This window comes from Scyliorhinus canicula, chromosome 19 (genome assembly GCF_902713615.1).
Source record: "Scyliorhinus canicula chromosome 19, sScyCan1.1, whole genome shotgun sequence".
In the NCBI taxonomy this organism is placed as follows: Eukaryota; Metazoa; Chordata; class Chondrichthyes; order Carcharhiniformes; family Scyliorhinidae; genus Scyliorhinus; species Scyliorhinus canicula.
Window position 1 is genome coordinate 32,350,565 of NC_052164.1, and position 18,395 is coordinate 32,368,959.

At 45.8% G+C, this 18,395-nt stretch overlaps 1 protein-coding gene across 3 annotated transcripts in view; it reads right to left on the reverse strand.

Moving 5' to 3' along the window:
• Positions 1–362: 362 nt before the first annotated feature.
• The window catches only part of LOC119954086 (anion exchange protein 2-like), a 99,225-nt gene continuing 81,192 nt past the window's right edge, over positions 363–18,395 (reverse strand). For all 3 annotated transcript variants that reach the window (XM_038778958.1, XM_038778959.1, XM_038778960.1), the window contains 5 exons: positions 16,563–16,750; positions 12,542–12,795; positions 7,976–8,145; positions 6,823–6,996; positions 363–2,697 (listed from right to left, as the gene is read on the reverse strand). In XM_038778958.1, coding sequence (XP_038634886.1) covers positions 2,617–2,697; positions 6,823–6,996; positions 7,976–8,145; positions 12,542–12,795; positions 16,563–16,750 — 867 coding nt within the window. In that variant the 3' untranslated portion in view covers positions 363–2,616. The remainder of the gene's footprint in view (positions 2,698–6,822; positions 6,997–7,975; positions 8,146–12,541; positions 12,796–16,562; positions 16,751–18,395) is intronic.

An 18,395-nucleotide genomic window follows, 5' to 3' on the forward strand; every position in this document is an offset into this window, starting at 1 on the left:
GAGCAATGATCACCCTACTTAAACCCACGTAACCCGTATACCCGTAACCCTACAATCCCCCCATTAACCTTACACTACGGGCAATTTAGCATGGCCAATCCACCTAACCCGCACATCTTTGGACTGTGGGAGGAAACCGGAGCACCCGGAGGAAACCCACGCACACACGGGGAGGACGTGCAGACTCCACACAGACAGTGACCCAGCCGGGAATCGAACCTGGGACCCTGGAGCTGTGAAGCATTGATGCTAACCGCCATGCTACCGTGAGGCCCTCACGGTAGCACGAGAACCTTTGTTATTATCAGAGATATTGGATTATTAGGCTTCGTCGTGTTGGCAAAAAAGAAAGCAGTTTGAGATTGTTTAAACATATATAATCTTTATTGTAAAAAAGGCAATACAAACTGAAAAAAGCACACCATTAATTAATCATAGGATTATCAATTTATCATCAAGAAGATGTCTTCATCTACATCTCTTCATCTCTCACCTCACAGTACTTTTCACAAACATTCACTCTGCAACGTGATGGGGGATATCCTTAATGTTACCATTAAGTGCCTGTCTAAATGTTGACTAATTCTAAATAGAACTTTTTACAGAGTGATGGAATTTGTCTATGGTTTACATGTAGTCCAGCAGTGGGAAGAATGAAATGATGTTATTTGAATCATGATACTGTTGTGTGAAGAAATCTAGGATGAATCATCAAAGCAAAGTTGTTGACTGGATCAACAGTTAAACGTGACAGTACATATACTACAAAATAAAAAAAAACACAATGGAATCAGAACTGGATCTTGAATGAAGCACTATTTTTTTTTTAAAAGCATCTCACTTGAATAAAATATTTGACAGAAAAATAAACTGCTTTCTTTTTGAGCATAGCCATTTATTTGAAACATTATTCAGCACATATGTATATATACTCTGTTGAAGAAGCCCTTTATAGCTCAATGATTCCTTCTTCAAATGGATCTAGGAACAAATCGCTTACTAAACTATCCGGAAAAATGCATGATTTCAGAGGAATAAAGGTTTTAATTCTCTCCCCCCCCCCCCCCCCCCCCCCCCGGAAACTTATAATACCTGACCCAAACCTGCCACAAGCATTCTACTTTTGCTTTAACGGAATGGGTTTGGGGCCACTCAAACAATTCACTCTGAAGGGGTGTGTCCAGTATTATAATATGTAAATGAAGCTCAATTTCTGAAATTTTGCAACAAGTTAAATTTAATCCTGAGGTCAGCTAGGTTTCCCAGTGATGGGAGTAGCTGCATCCCGCTACTGAGTGTTATTTATAGCACTGTTTGTGGGCCAAGAGAAGCAAGACTGTTTCCCTTCAGCCCCTCAGGCAAATGTTTGCCGTGATAACCTGCCACCCACCCTCCCTCAAAACTGAGTTGTTTCCAAGTCTTCCTCCCTCCTGATTGCCAATTTGACTGTTCTTTATGCCCTCCCACCACTATCGCAACCATCAACCTACAATATTTCTTGGTGTCTCCCTCCTAATGGTCAACTCTTTTCCCCAATCCAGCCCTTCCCACACCAGTCTGTGATATTGCCAGGTATCAGGATCTATCATTAATGGTCCCTGGCAGCGGGTTGCTATAATTTGTTTCTTTGGAGTCAATCTGACCGGCTGCAAAGCTGGAAATGAAGAAAACAAAAATTGGGTCTTGCCATTAAATGTGGTAGCACCTCTGCACTCCTGGCATTTGGATTGCCCCACCCCATTTCACCCTCTGCCCCTTTAACCACCCTGCAAACACACCCCACCAGTCCTATAAATATCGAGTTCTACAAAACTCCTCTAGGATTTCCTTTCATACACTTGGGGACTACCAATCCCAAAACTATAAATTTCATCTGATTCATCTGAGGTCCTATTTGTAAAATAATTACAAACATAAATAAAATTATTTTACAAGGTATATCTGATTTCTCTATGTAACCCAAAATTTGCAACAAGGTGAATAATTCTGCATTTTGAAGTTACCCTATAAAATTGTGTAAAAAAATAACATTCTGTCGGATTTACAATTGCACATTGGAATGTCATGTAGTTTGATTGAGCATGTTGTGATAGCGAAATCTCTTTAATATTACCATCCGGAGCTTCAATAACATTATTTGCAATGGAACTAGAGTCAAAATGAGCAAAGGCATTATTAGATTGACACAAATGGAGCCAGTAATGAATACTAAATATTCCAATTGTACCCTGGTGTTAACAGAGGAAACACTGGGATCTTTGGACAAGGAGCATACATTTGTATTTCTTGTGAATTAGACTCTTAAACTTTCTTCTTTTAAACGTGGGGAATCCTGATCAAATTCCCGAATCAGGTGACCATGGCCACAATATGTTTTAATTTGGCCCCCACTACTGGACCTTATTGTATTTTGATAATTGTACATCTCTAAAGCTAAAACTAAACTAAGCATTGGTTGCAGCATTGTTATATTAGACTAGAGTCACTCATCCTCTCGTTTGGCTATATGCAGTTTCTCATTAATTAACAAAGAGGAATTAAATCAGACAAAGACGAATGTTTCTGTTGTTTCTTAAGCTGCATTGTCACATTACGTCCTGTATGGGCATGAGATGCTTAGCTTGGCATTGTCGTCTCATCGTAAACATCGATTCCTTCCTTCTCCTCAAAGGTAGGCTCTGCTTCATCACCATCCAGCTTCAGAAAGCAAGTGAAAAGACTGTTACTTCATGAGTTCCTGGACGGGTATAAATGCCGCAGTCTCGAGGCAACGGTGAGTCTAAACTATTTTATTGAAAGCTCATTATCGACTTGTGTCTTACATTCACAAATATCAAGAGAGAATTGTAACATGAGAAAATGATTGCCAAACATTGATGCCATCTAAGCAGTAAGAAAAATAATGCAAATAATTTTAAAAATAAATTTAGAGTACCCAATTCTTTTTTTTTTAATTAAGGGACAATTTAGCGTGACCAATTCAGCTACCCTGCACATATTTGGGTTGTGGGGGTGAGACCCATGCAGACACGGGGAGAGTGTGAAAATTCCACACAGACAGTGACCCGGGGCCGGGTTCGAACCCGGGTCCTCGGCGCTGTGAGGCAGCAGTGCTAACCACTGCGCCATCGTGCTGCCCTAAATGCTGGTTCTCTAACAACAAAAGCAGAAGATGCTTCAAACACCCAGCAGGTCAGGCAGCATCTCGGGAGAAATAGAATCATAGAATACTTACTGTGCACAGGAGGCCATTCGGCCCATTGAGGCTGCACTGATCCTCTGAAAGCGTACCATGCCAGGCCCACTCCCCCACCCTATCCCCGTAACCCCACCTAACCTTTGGACATTAAGGAGAAATTTAGCATGGTCAATCCAACTAACTTGGACATCTATGCACTGTGGGAGGAAATCAGAAGACTCAGAGGAAACCCACACAGACACCGGAAGAGCGTGCAAATTCCACACAGTCACCTAAGGCCAGAATCAAACCTGGGTCCCTGGCGCAGTGATGCAGCAGTGCTAAACACTCTGCCAGGTGCCAGACCCTATGTCAAGACTGGATGTAACAGATGAACATCCTTTCAAAACGAACAGAACAAGGGAAAAGTAGAAGAAAAAGGAGAAAATGTAGAAAAAGTAGAAGGGAAAAAGGTGGTTGGTGGCAGCATTCCATTGGAGATGGAGAGAAAGGTAAAAGAGAATTGGCCAAATGAGATTGGGGGGGGGGGGGGGGAGAGAGAGAAGCAAGGGCAAAGGTTATCCTATCATGATTAATAACATCTAAAACAGGAATATTTCATTTGTGTCTTCGAGCCTGCTCCTCAATTCAGTCAGATGACTTTTCTGCACTATCCCCAAATCCACTGATTCTCTTAATATCCAAAGATCTCTCAATATCTGCCTTGAATATTCTTAATAACTGAGCATCTACGACCTTTTGCCAGAGTGAATTTCATGGATTCACAACATTCTAACTAAATTGTTCCTCATCTCACTCCTAAATGCCCGTCTCTCCACACAAGAGACTTTGGCTCCTCTTTCTCGATTCACCAGCCAGGGCAAACATCCTCCCAGCATCTATCCTGTCAAGTCCTTTAATAATTAATTTTAAATGTTCCAATGAGATTCCTCCTTATTCTTCAAAGCTGGAGAGAATGTAAACCTAGTTGACTTAATCTCTCCTCATTGGACAAACTCTTTATCCCAGGAATCAGTCCATTGAATCTTCATTCCACTGCATCGAAGGCTCGTGTCCCTTTGAAAAGGTGACCAAAACAACATGATACTCCAAGTGTGGTCTCACCAAAGCTCTATATAATTGCAGCAAGACTTATTTTCTCTTATACTCCAGTCCTTTTCCAATAAAGGCTAACATACTACATGCCTTCCTATTCCCTTGCTATACCAGCATGTTAACTTTGTGATTCATGTACAATGACACCCGTACTTCTCTGAATACTGCACTGGGAGGCCTATCGTACAAAGAAATTAGGGCCCTCGCCTACCTGAGGCCCCCTCGCTGCCTCTGAGACAGCAGGTGGTAGCTACATTCAGGAAAAAGACAGGCCAAACAAGTAGTAAGGACTTATTGAGAATACTTATTTGAATGGGGAGTTGGGAGGAACAGTGTAAAACACTGTTGGTTTTAACGGCTCTCCAAATTTTTCCCATCTCACCCATGAAGATGCCCACCGGTGTCGGGGCTGAAAAAAATCCCACTCCAAATGTTGAAAGACAGCCTCCTGGAAGGAGCCTAAATATAGTAGCTTCATCATGCTAATAGTTTCCTGCGTTACATTATCACTTTTGTATTAAATGATGTCACAATGAAACAAAAGTGGCAGCATAACTATGAACAAGGATAGTGCAAATTGTAGTGTTAGGAAAACAAAGGTAGTTTTAAGGGATTACCATTTGTATTGGTTAAGATTAGAATAGTTTTAGGTGTGTACGATTTCAGGGGAAGGTAAAACCTATCGTTAGATTCATGCTGGACAAAGGTGTCTGTATGTGTGGGGGTTGGTTAAGTTTTCACTGTGTTCCTATTGTGCTTAGAGTGGGCTACGGTGTGTAGAATAAATAGAAGTAAGTCGATGCTTAGCAACAGGAGGCCACTTCCAGAGGGAAGGGCTTCCCTTTGTTCTATGCTTTAACTGAAAGCCAGAACAGTTGGAGCCAGGTCACTGAGGAGTGAACAGCTCTCAACTCTGCAAGGAGAAACTGGACAGGACAAGGGAGTTGCAAGGATGCAGGCTTCCTAAGGAACAAGATACCGGCCAGATAACCAGGGAATTAGGACAGAAAGACTGCCTAAGAAGTCAGGAGTCAAGTCAGGGATCAAGGTATTGTTCAGAGGAATTCAAGGAATAGTAAACAAAGTGTTCGGAGTTAAAGAAACAATCTTAGTAACTAGATTTTTGGGACAGCAGACCTCATGGGTAGTTGAAACATTGGATGTCATTTTAATACAGTCTGGGATTTGCAAGTTAAAGCAATTGTGAGCTGTTTGCACAGCAGCTCAAAGACCAAGAAAAACTCATGGGGTTTGTGTAAAATCATGGACTAGATTCACTGTTAAAAGTGGAGCGGAAGCTTTGTTTGAAAGTGTCGTTTGCAAAATGTGGACTGGAGTTCGGAATGCAAACCACCAAGGGAAAGCAAATTTTAAGAGAAGAATTTAAGGCGTGTTTTTGGGAGTGGAGTTTGGATACATCTTGGTGGGGGGGGTTCTGAGAAGACAACCACAGACACTAACTTGGGCTCAGAATGGAGTGTGTATTGACGACAGTCCCCCTGTGTGCTAAAAGGAACTTTTTGTGTAAGTGAGATTATTGTAGTTTAAGATGTACTTTGTAATCCATGTTAATCTTTAAATTTGTGTGTATTTGCTAAAATAAGGGTGGAGCAAAGGAGTGTTGTATTCTAATCCAATTTTTTCATGTTTATTCAATGTTTTTTTCCTTTGTACTTAACTAATTAATGGTCCAGTTACTCTGTTTCTCCACGTTCCATAAAAATAATAAAGTTATGGGGCTGAATTCTTCACAGCCCCATGCCGAAATCGTGTTTGGTGCGGGGGCGGAAAATCGACTTTTAGGCCCGAATCGGGCCAAGCGCTGCTCCCACGATTTCTCCGATTTCTGGAGAATCGCTTGCCCTCGAATCATGACGCGCGGCTGGGGGGGCCATTGCCAGAGGCCCTCCCAGCGATATTCCGGTCCCGACCGGCCGAGTTCCCGAGGTTCTAACCATGTCTGGCGGTCGGGACTCACATGCAGCGGCTTCGGACTCAGTCCACGGCCGCCCTGCTGGGGGCGGGGGATTCAAGCACCGGGGGGGCATATTGGTGGCCGGGGCAGCAATTGGGCGGGTCAGAATAAACGGCACAGGGCAGATCGGTGGGACGTTGTTGGTCCTGGTCTGCGGTCCAAGTCCGCCAGCGTGCTCGGCGCGGCTGCTGGAGGCAGGTTAATACATCTATTGTTATGGAATGTCACCAGCCCACGCCAATGGACAAGCAAATAGACTCTCCTTTACTACATTGGATAATTCTGATAATACTCAACAAACAAGCAAAGTAGTCAAAGATTGTTTTTAAAAACGTGTAGTTTAATACCCCAATGACTTTTCTCACTGTTTTTTTTTGTAATGGTACCCTACATATTAACCTCCATTTCTTTAATACTCTCGGATATTCCTGAAGAGTTGGCAATAATATCTGTCTCCTTTAAAGCAAATGCCAAACTGTTATTGTGTAGTTCGGCTCCATCTTAGGGATGAGCAGTTCAGAAAGACTTCTTACTCAGGTATTTAGATACTCACACTTTTCATCTCTACTTCTGAGAAGATCCTGCTGAGTCCAAACATCCTGAGAGGAACAGTAAGAATGAGCACGAAGGGGAAAGCCAAGGCTGCAACAGACTTATTGATCGCCCACAGGATTCCAATGCATAGAAGTTGAATAATAGTAAATATGTGCATACGCCTGGTGCGAACCTAGATAACAAACATAGAAACATTGAAAAGTAGTATTCGAGAAGAATCCAAATGCTTTACATTCAGTCCTGGGAATGAACATGCACGAAAGGGAACATTTCATTATGCTTTTTAATCCTCAGTTATTCTAGGTCAGAATGGCCAATGACTTTTCTGATGACCTTGATAGAAGATACAATATTCATTGGGCATTATTATGTGGCCAATAATGGAGCCAGCCATTCACTGCCCTTGGACTCCTTATGAGATATTGTACTGGAACCTCTTCTAATTAGAGAGAGATTTCTGAACACATCCCTTTGCAGGAGGCTTATGTGAACAAGACAAGGAACTCTGCATCTCTTCAATGATTCTTCAATAAACTGCTTAATGAAGAGTTTAGATCGTGAAACAGGAGGTGCAGGTCAGAATATTTAATTTGTGCCAAATCATTTACAAAAGTGGAGATAAAGAGAGGGAAAGAAGGATGGAAGTGGAAGAGAGAGAGAGTGATAAAAGTGATAGAAAAAGATTGATTAACTTTTTTATTTTTATATAACTCATAATAATCAATGTCTGAAGAAATGAGACTCCACACTTGTAAAAGTTAAATTTCAGTATCAGATTGGTTGTTTGGCAGGCATTAAGACTTATCACACTGCTGACTATTTACTAGAATATACAAGTCCCTAATTATTTCTCATGAGATTTGTGGGTATATTTCATGGAGGTACTGCAACACTATTCCATGTATCAAAATGCTGCAAAACTTATTGAAATACCAGAATAGCCTCTGGAGGAACAGGACACCATAAACAGCTGTGATTTCAACAACTTTGTGATTTTGGAGTCGAACTGTGCATGTGTGGTGACTGGAAGTTACTGTCCAATTTACAATTTAGCTGTTAGCCTCACTGTTCCTTCTAGAGCAAAATCTGACCCATTGTAATGAATCACCTGCCTCTTTAGTAGGTAATACTGTTTCAAAGCAAAAACTTACCTTCCGGACATAGACACAGTCTGGGTGGTACTTAGGTGGGACCAGAAGTAGGAGTAAACGATCAAATAGCTGAATTCCATTCAAAGATGTCACTCCCATGTACAAAAAGATTCCAAACAGCACAGCAAGTGGGATCATACGTAAAACACTTCCAATCACAATAGACATGCCTGCAAAATTAAACCATTCAACACATTGAGAGAATGATCATTTGAATGGAATTACAAGCAAGCCGTACTCTTGTTTGCTGAAAAAGGTCAAATCTGAAATTGAATTTGTTATTTGCAATAAATGGTCAGATGATGAGATTATACTACAGGCGCAATGTAAAGGGTTGTACTGAGCGACACTGCTTTCTGACAGCTCTGCCAGTCACAGCAAAGTTGTCTTTGTGTTGAGGTGATGAAATCGATACACATTCTCTGCCTACTGGACTCTGAGTACTGGCAATTTTTCTAATATCGGAAAACAATTGAACAGTTGACTGTTTATAGAAACATAAAAAATAAGAGCAGGGGGAGTCCATTTGGCCCTTCGGGCTTGCTCCGCCATTCATTATGATCATGGCTGATCATCCAACTCAATAGCCTGATCCCGCCTTCCTCCCCATATCCTTTGATCCCCTACAATGTTTTGGCCTCAACTGCTTCTTTTCTATCATTAGCAGCTTGAAGGAGGTACAATAGATTGCAGGGGTTATTATTCATTTTTTAACTTTTTAAAATTCAGTGAGATAAAAAAAATTTCCCTTGAGGTAGTTTCACACAAAAGGAAAAATACCAAGCTGGTGTTGAATGAGCTTGTCTCAGCGGATTTCATTCCAAGGAAAAAGGAAATGCTGCCTGGCTACCTTCAAGTTTAGTCTTAAATTTCCTGTTCTGGTGTCTGACTCCGCGCATTATCGCTCTGAAATGACCCAAGCCACGGGGACTCTACGAGCTGCTAGCATCCAGCAGCCAGACAGGAGTCAGATATTTTCAGTATCTCGGAGGAGCATCACAAAACTTTCCTCACTGCAAGTCATCATAACCCTCCTGCATTGAATGGACAGTTAACATTCAGGGACTCCCCATCACCAGCTCCCTGAGGTGTTCGCTCTCGTGGGCCCCCGGGCACATAGGAAGGGCCAGGTCCAGAAGGGTCACCCAAGTGTCCACCCTAACCCTGGACTTCCAGAAATCGTGTCGCAATGAGGACGTCTCTAACCCTCCGGTCTGTGCGCATGGAACCACTGAAGGCTCTTTCATGGAGGACTACGGTTTCCTGGTCGCGCTTGAATTTTCACATTTGGATGGTGAGATGGATATTGGGAAGGAGGTGGGAGTGGAATCCAATGGGACCACTGATGTAGGAGATGGAGGCCCTGTAGAGAGATAAACTCCTTGGCCCTTGTTTCTGATGCCCTCTTACCAAAGGCTGAGGCTCAGCCTGGATGTAATGCTGTAGGGTGTTGAAGGTACAAAGGGGTAACATCTGAGGGCCAATCAGTGTCATGAGCATAAACCACAGCTGACTAACTGGACACAATTGGTTCCTCCCTCAGTGCTCGGCTGTGCTAATGGGCACCCCGGTAATTCAAGCACAGCCATAAGGGAGCTCATTGTTGTCCTCCCTCCATAATAAAAATCACCGGATAGTAAATACTCAGCTGCAGCCAGTGTCATTCACTCCACCCCCCCCTCCCCCCACACTCCGTGCCACCCAAGGAGGGGGCTTCAACAAGCATTGTTATGTTGCCACCCACATAGCCCAGCTGATCATGTTGCATGGCACAAAATATAAGCCTCATCCTGACCTCACAGGGCAGCCCCCCCCCCCCCCTTCCCTCCGCCCAACCTCACAGATACATCCCCAACTTTCCAGAACACGTTGAATGGATTTACAGGCCCCCCTGACCTCACAGACTCCTACGGGTGGACTTACAGACCCCCAAGGGGTCAATCGACAGACCCCCTTGACAGCTACCCTCTTCTTGGTTCCCCCCACTCAATGCTGTCCAGTGCCCTCTCTTCACCTGGACCCTCTGGTGGATAATGGTGACATACGCGATCACCTTCAACCTCCTTCTCGGACGGAGCCCATTTTTGAAGAGCATAGTGATTCTCACCGGCATCACGTAATGCCGGCTGGGTGGGGAGATAAAACAAGGGCGGATATTGTGTCATGACGCCCGCTAATGAGATGGTAATGCATGTAAAACAGGCTCGCCCGCTTCCTGGGTGGAACCCTGATTGCATCGTCGGAGGGGATTGGAAAGTTCTCAAATTGAAACCTTGCTGTTGAGAATCTTGAATTTGGTATCTCGCGTGATTTAGCGGCCATTATGGGAATTGCAGCCGCGGCTAACACAGCCGATAAATCGCGGTCTGCGTTTACAAATCAATTTTGTTAAACATTTCTCAAACAGCATCTGACATCTTTTTTATGTTGTTGCACAGATACATATTACAAAAACATTGAACCACCCTGAAAAACTACTTCACCACCAAGTTGCCAGGTAATTATGTAGCAGCATGGGGTGAGATTGAGAAGGATGGAGAGAGAAAATGTCTATGACTTGAGTATTGACCCATTCTGAAATTCACAGAGTCACAAATAACAAACCTTGCGAGGAATGAATTTGGGAAAATAAATATAAGAATAACAACAAAAGTAACCCAAATATTTTGTGGTTATAAACCATAGACCGTGTGTCATTAGTCATGTATAAGTAAACTATTATGAATGAGCCTGTGACTGATCTCCCAAAGCATATGGGGATCAGGAGGAACCCTCCACTGATTGGAGTCATACCTGGCACAAAGGAAGATGGTTGTGCTATTTGGAGGTCAATCATCTCACCTCCAGGACATCACTGCAGGGGGTCTTCAAGGTAGTGTCCTAGACCCAACCATCTTCAGCTATTTCAGCAAAGACCTCCCTTCCACCATAAGGTCAGAAGTGGGGATGTTTGCAGATGACTGCACAATATTCAGCACCTTTCACGACTCCTCAGATAATGAAGCAGTCCATGTCCAAATGCAGCAAGACCTGGACAATATCCAGGCTTGGGCTGACAGATGGCAAGAAACATTCACTCCACACAAGTGCAAAGCAATGACCATCTCCAACAGGAGAGAATCTAACCATTGCCTTGACATTCAATGGCATTACCAACACTGAATTCCCCCACCATCAACATCTTGGATGTCAACTACTGCACCAACTAAAGTAGTCAAAGGCTAGAGACCCTGCGGAGAGTAACTCACCTCCTGATTTCCCACAGCCTGTCCACTATCTACAAAACACAAGTCATGAGTATGATGGCAAACTGTCCACTTGCCTGGACGAGTGCAGCTTCAACAACACTCAAGAAGCTTGACACCATCCAGGACAAAGCAGCCTGCTTGACTGGCACCCCTTCCACAAACATTCAGTTCCTCCACCACTGTCGAATAATGGCAGTTGTGTGTACCATCTACAAGATGCACTGCAGGAACTCACCAACGTTCCTTAGACAGCACCTACCAAACCCATGACCACTACCATCTAGAAGGACAAGAGCAGCAGATATCTGGGAACCCCACCACCTGGAGGTTCTAAGGGCGGCATGGTAGCACAGTGGTTAGCACACTTGTTTCACAACTCCAGGTTCCCTGGTTCGATTCCCGGCTGGGGTCACTGCCTGCGTGGGTTTCCATCGGGTGCTCCGGTTTCCTCTCACAGTTTGAAGACGTGCAGGTTAGGTGAATTGGCTGTGCTAAATTGCCCTTAGTTTTTTTTTTACAAATATAGAGTGCCCACTTCATTTTTTCCAATTAAGGGGCAATTTAGCGTGGCGAATCCACCTACTCTGCACATCTTTGGGCTGTGGGGGCGAAACCTATGCAAACACGGGGAGAATGTGCAAACTCCACACCGACAATGACCCAGGGCCGGGATCGGACCTGGGACCCTGGCGCCGTGAGGCAGCAGTGCTAACCACTGCACCACCATGCTGCCTTCTAAATTGCCCTTTGTGTCCAAAAAGATTAGATGGGGTTACCGAGTTACGGGGTTAGGGGTGGAGGTGTGGGTTTAGGTAGGGTGATCTTTCCATGGGCCAGTGCAGACTCGAGGGGTCGAATGGCCTCCTTCTGCACACTCTATCTATAATCATTCTATGATCAAGTCTCTCATGATCCTGACTTGGAAATATATCGCTGTTCCTTCACTGACACTGGGTCAATATTCTGGAGCTCCCTCCTTAACAGCACTGCGGGTGTACCTACACTTCGGGGTCTGCAGCGGTTCAGGAAGGCAGCACAACACCACCTTGTGAAAGGCAACTAGGGATGGACATTAAATGCTGGTCTAGACAACGAGGCGCACATCCCGTAAAATGAATGAAATAAACAAACAAATAAATAAATAATGGGCTAAGAATGACACTAATTGATTATTATTATTGACTGTCAGCCTGGAATACAACCTACTAAAGAATGCGCCCAAGGCTTACCGCCCAAAATCCTTTTCCGAAAATATATCCTTTACTGAAGTACCATGTGCAGCCCCCAACCATACACTGACTGTTCCATCTGTACTCACCTACTAGAATAGCAACAAAAAATCCGGTTACTCTCTGCTCCATTACATATTGAATCTGGGGCTTGTCACCTGGTGAAACGGATTTGCTCATCACAGTCAGGGCATTGCAATGGGTGACTGTCCTCACAGTCGTAGCACTCAGCCAAGGAACTCCAAAGAGGGCACTAATTCCACCCATTACCACAATCAACAGCAAGTCCACATGGAATCCCGAACCTTTCACCATCTTCCGCTCTGCCTTACTGACAATAAGTCTGAAAGAGACAGTGAACAGGTTAGACTAATAACAGTTGCATTTTCACTGCAGTTTTAGATCATTATTCACTACTCTGTTTCATTTATAGAGACTTTAAAAGAGAAAATTATTCCAAAATGGTTACTTTCGGGTGAATTCTCCGTTTATGGGGACTATGTTCTCCCACCGGAGGAGAATTGCAACTGATCTGCAAACCCCCTGGGAGCACTAAGTGGTATGCAATTCCGTATTTCTTGCCATGCAAATTTATATGGCGAGGAATATGAGGGATTCCCGAGGCAATCCCACTATGGGGCCACCATTTTGACTGGGTGGCCCAATAGTGAAGTCCTGCGAATGCTACCCCCTCACCCGCACTAAAATGGCCAAAACGTTGTTAATTTCAAGAAGGAATTAGATATAGCTGTTAGTGCTGAAGGGATCAAGCGATATGGGAGGAAGGCGGGATCAGGGCATGAACTTGATGATCAGTCATGATCGTAATGAAAGGCAAAGCAGGCATGAAGGACCGAATGGCCGTCTCCTGCTTCTCTTTTCTATGTACCGCAAATCAAAGAGGTTTGTACATTCCGATCACAAAGTGCATTCCAATCACATGCTTGGGTGATGGGAATGTACTTAGTGCTTGAAATACACTTAGCTCTCTTTGATGTGGTCAATGTTTGTAAACTTTGGGGTTTTACCACTTCGAGTCATTCATCCATTAAGGAAGATGAATGAAGCAGAGCTGCAGATGGTTTTATGGAAGCTGTCAATCATAGCCCACTACTACAAAGTTATGTAAGGCTTGCAGCTAATGGATCAGAGAGGTCTAGGTGCAGGTCACAAATGTTCTTCTTCCAAGGATGGATTTGTGGAGCTTCAAGGTTACAGTGTGACAGCTGTATTTCTTTTCACTGGCCCTGTCTGGGCTGCTCTCTATCTTCCAGACAGGTGTCTCTTTTCTGGGGGCGGGTCTGTGGGGTAGGTCCGTTTAGTCAGAGGGTCCCTGTGGGGGGTTTCTTTCGTCAGAGGGTCCCTGAAGGTGTCTCCTTATTGCAGGGGTCCCTGGGGGGGGGGGGGTGTCTCCCTGTTACAGGGGTCCCAGGGGAAATCTCCCTATTAAAGCAGTCCCTGGGAGGTGGTGTGTGTGGGGGGGAGGGGATATGAGGGGGGGGGGATCTGGTAGAGGAAGGGTGGGCAGGTAGTTCATTGTGGGTGGGGAGGGTGGTCGTCGGATGGACTTTGAGGGCAACTCTCTTACGGATTTGCTCCCTTGGCCCATCGCGAGGCCCAACACGACAGGCTCATCAGTGCTGAGATCTATCATGTGATTTACACCACATGATTCCCGTCCCTGGGGACTGGAGAATCATGAAGGGCAGGAGAATAGGGCGCCGGGCTCGTTAAATGGATGTAAGTGGATCATTAATGTCCATTTTTAATCATTTCCATGCTCCTGCTGCCGCATGGTCATAGACCTCGATTCCGGCACCAGTGTGGGGGGGGGGGGGGGGGGGGGGGGGGGGGGGTTGGGGCATCGCGTTTGGATCATGGACCCCCATACCGGGGTCTGCCGACGGAGATTCCACCCTTTTATGTCTGTGGGGTGGGAACAAGTTGGACCCTGAGCTGAAAGAAGAAGATAGGAAGGATGTTCACAAACGTAGCCAAATGAGCAGCTTTTATAGATATCCTTTTGTGTATCCTTATAGAAGGGAAAGAACCATAAAACCCCCACAGTGCAGAAGGAGGCCATTCGGCCCAACGAGCATGCACCGACCTTCTGAAAGGCCTTCGACCTAGGCCCACTCCCCCGCCCCATCCCCGTAACCTCGCGCATTGATCATAGCCAATCCATCTAACCTGCACATCACTGTGACATAAAAGGAAAATTTAGCATGTTCAGTTCACTTAACCTGTAAAACTGTGGACTGTGGGGTGAACTGAAGCACCCAGAGGAAACCCACACAGACATGAGGAGAACGTACACAATCCATATAGTTACTCTAGGCCGGGATCGAGCCCGGGTCTCTAGCACTGTGAGGCAGCAGTGCCAACAACTGTGCCACCATTTCTTAACATTAATTTATGAGATGTGGGCGTCCCTGGTTGTCCTTCAGAAGGTGGTGGTGAATTGCCTTCTTGAACCGCTGCAGTCCTTCAGGTATAGGTACACCAGCTGTGCTGTTAGGGAGGGAGTTCCAAGATTTTGTCCCAGCGACAGTGAAGGAACGGCGATATATTTCCAAGTCAGGGTGGTGAGTGACTTGGAGGGGAACCTCCAGGTGGGTGGGGTTCCCGGGTATCTGCTCCTCTTGTCCTTCTAGATGGTAGTTGTGGTGGGTGTGGAAGGTGCTGTTGAATGAACCTTGGTGTGTTACTGCAGTGCATCCACTGTCCGTCGATGGTGGAGGGTTTGAATTTTTGTGGAAGGAGGAGCAATCAAGTGGGCCACTTTGACCTGGATGGTGGCGAGCTTCTTGAGTGTTGTTGGAACTGCAGGCAAGTTATTACACTCCTGACTTGTGCCTTGCAAATGGTTGACAGGCTTGGGGGGGGGCCCGGATGTGAGTTACTCACGGTAGGATTCCTAGCCTTTGACCTGCCCTGGTAGTGACAGTATTAATGTGTCTAGTTCAGTTCAGTTTCTGATCAATGGCAACCCCCAGGATGTTCATTTGTGTGGGATTCAGCTGCATATGAAGGTTTAATTGTCACAGAGGAGTCCGGAAAGAAGAGTCAACGAAAGGTTTATTAGCAAAAGCAAAGTATTTACAAGAAACAGTTGCAGTCCCAGCCAGGAGTACTCTGCAACTTGGCTCCGTCCTGGGCCGGCTTTTAATGTCCAGAGTTAAGTATCCTGCTGAGGGGCAGAGGCCCATCAGTGGGATAGATTGTACTCCACGAAGCTCACTGGGAGAGAGTTAAGTATCCCACTGATGGGCCTCTGCCCCTCAGCAGGGCAGATTGTACTCCACGAAGCTCACTGGGAGATTCACCCCGTGGGTCTCGTGGGGGTTATAACAGAAGGCATGGAAGAATTTAAAGAGGGAATTCCAGAGTACGGGTCCTAGATGGTAGATGTCATGGCCACCAAAGACAGCAGAATTCACAAAGGACCAGAATCAAATGAATGGAGTTCTGAGGTGGAGAGTTATAAGGCTCTGGGAGTTCACAGAGATGGAAATGTACAAGGATTTGAAGGAAGTTAAACACAAGGATACGGTATTAAAATTTGAATTTGTGGCCTTGGGAGCCAACCTCGGTGAATAATGAGAGGGTGATGAGTGGGTGGGCAATAGGACACAAGCAGAAGCGTTTTGGATGCGCTGAAGTTGACAGGAGGCCAGCCAGATCAACGTTGGAATAGTTGAGCCTGGAGCTACCAGAGGCCTAGAGGAAAGAATGTAAATCAGATATGTGACAGAAGTGGGGTAGGAAATATCAAGATTTTTTATCGGTTCCAAACACGATTAAAATTCACAATAAATAAAACTACTCGCACCCGATGGATTCTACCTTTGTGGTTTTGACTTGCCGTTTAGTGCCGTGTAGGTAATGAGGAGGAAAGCCCGTCCTCACATCTTAGGAAACAACCCATTTAGGACAAAGACATTTAAAAGAAAAATACAGATAGTAGATAATGCCATTTCTAATCCTGGCTTTCAGCCCTAGGAGATTGCTCTCAGAATTATGGAGTAGTAATTGAAGCAATGGCTCATACAACATGAATGCACCTTTATCAATATTTCTGGCCTTAGACACTGCGTTCAAAGTACTTACGTTGTGATTTGAGATTCCATGAAAACCAGGATGAAAACCAGGATGGCTGGAATGACCGAGGCAGCCATCATCCAATAGGGGAATTCCTTGCGAAATGAGCAATCTTTATAGCTGGCGTTAAGAGGGCTGATGAACCAGCCTCTACATTTGGGATCTGTCACGCTAAGGCCATCGGGAACAAAGAGTTTCTGCAATGAAAAGAATTAAATGGAGTAAATAGGTTTGCGAAATAAACAAACATACATATACTACTCAACATCATCAGCTCAGTTTTAATTTTGGTCCAGCTGAGATTTGGCTGATGCAAAACCCAACGTCAGGTTTAAGAAACCAATTAGTGATAAATCCGCATAAGTACAGCTTCTCTTTAACTTATATGATGTGGATCCTGTGGAGTTTTCCGACATTGACTGTTATAACCTGCGTGAATCCTATTGGCTTGGGACTGTTGGCTAGATAGACTGTTGACGAGATACTTTTTATTAAAAACGGTAAACATTACAGTTGTACAATGCCAAATGGCACAAACACTAATTTTGGAGAAACTGGGTACCCTCACCTCTGAACCAACGTACATGGAGGGGAGGGGGCGACACAGTGTCAGACAGGAGTGAGCCCCTCACCCCACTGCAGAGAGCCTCATGTGCACCCTCCGCTCCCAGCAGCGGGCAGTTGGCAGCCTTCAGGCAATCGCCCTCTGGGCCCAGGTCCTCCACCACACTGAGTGCGGCTGACGATACTGGCCCACCAAGTAACCCAGGGCCTAACTTGATCCCGCTACCAGGAACGTTGACAGGCGGGATCTCCTCAGGCTCCTCCCTGGGATCCAGGGTCAGAGGGAGGCGGTGGTGCAGATCCCTGCTTCGTCCCCACTGCTGGTCACTGGAAGACCCCAGAAACAACTCCGGAAACAGCTCTGGGATGGTGGCGGAGGTACCCGAAGACAGCGGTTGGGACAGAGTGGTCTTCCAAACCATAACCCGCTAAGAACATAAGAGGCAGAAGGTTAGAGGGTTATCGCTGCCACCCACCCCTGAGAAATCGAACAAGTCTGGGGTGCTAAATTGCATTGGGCGGAACAGGGTCCCGCCCTACCATGAAGCACCCTGTTTGGGGGCTGCGACAGCTTCTAGATTTTTGCCACTACCCCTTGCCTCTTTCTTTCGGGGACTGGGCGTAATGTCTATGGGAACGAACCCGGAGTGACACCGTTTATGATGGAGAGGGTCACGCACGAGGGAGACCACTATCTCCGGTGGTGGAGCTGTCCCTGATAGTGGGATCGAGGCTGCCCCTGGGTTAGTTGGGACAGAACACCCTCTGAGTCAAGGTCGCGTACCTCACCGCCGCCACCCACAAGGGCCTGCGCAGAAATGTCACCGTGCTGGGGGGGGTTGCTGGGTGATGGTGGGACGAGGCGTAATGGCTGCACCCAAGCCGGCAGCACAGGGCACTGGATCAGTCAGGGTCAGAGGGATCTGAACCTAACCGCTGTCGAATTGTCCTGTTTGTCTTCTTCTGCGCCTTCCGGCCACACGTGCGCTCCCTCACCTCCACGCCGGCAGCCAAGGTGTCGATGGGCGCCGGCATGGCTCCCCCCCCAATGTTAGTTGCAAGGCCAGTGGAAGGAGAGGGGGCGGTGGCATCAACTTCAGCTGCCTTGGTGGGTGCGGCAGCCTTAGAGGTGGGACTTTTTTTCTATATATCCCCCACCTCCTTGCAGGCGCGGCACCGCATGCCACCCACGGATCAGAGGACGCGGTAGGTTTTATCCCCGAAAGGGATCTCAAAAGCCCCTTCCAGGACCTCCTCCCGGGCCAAGCGAACAAAGAC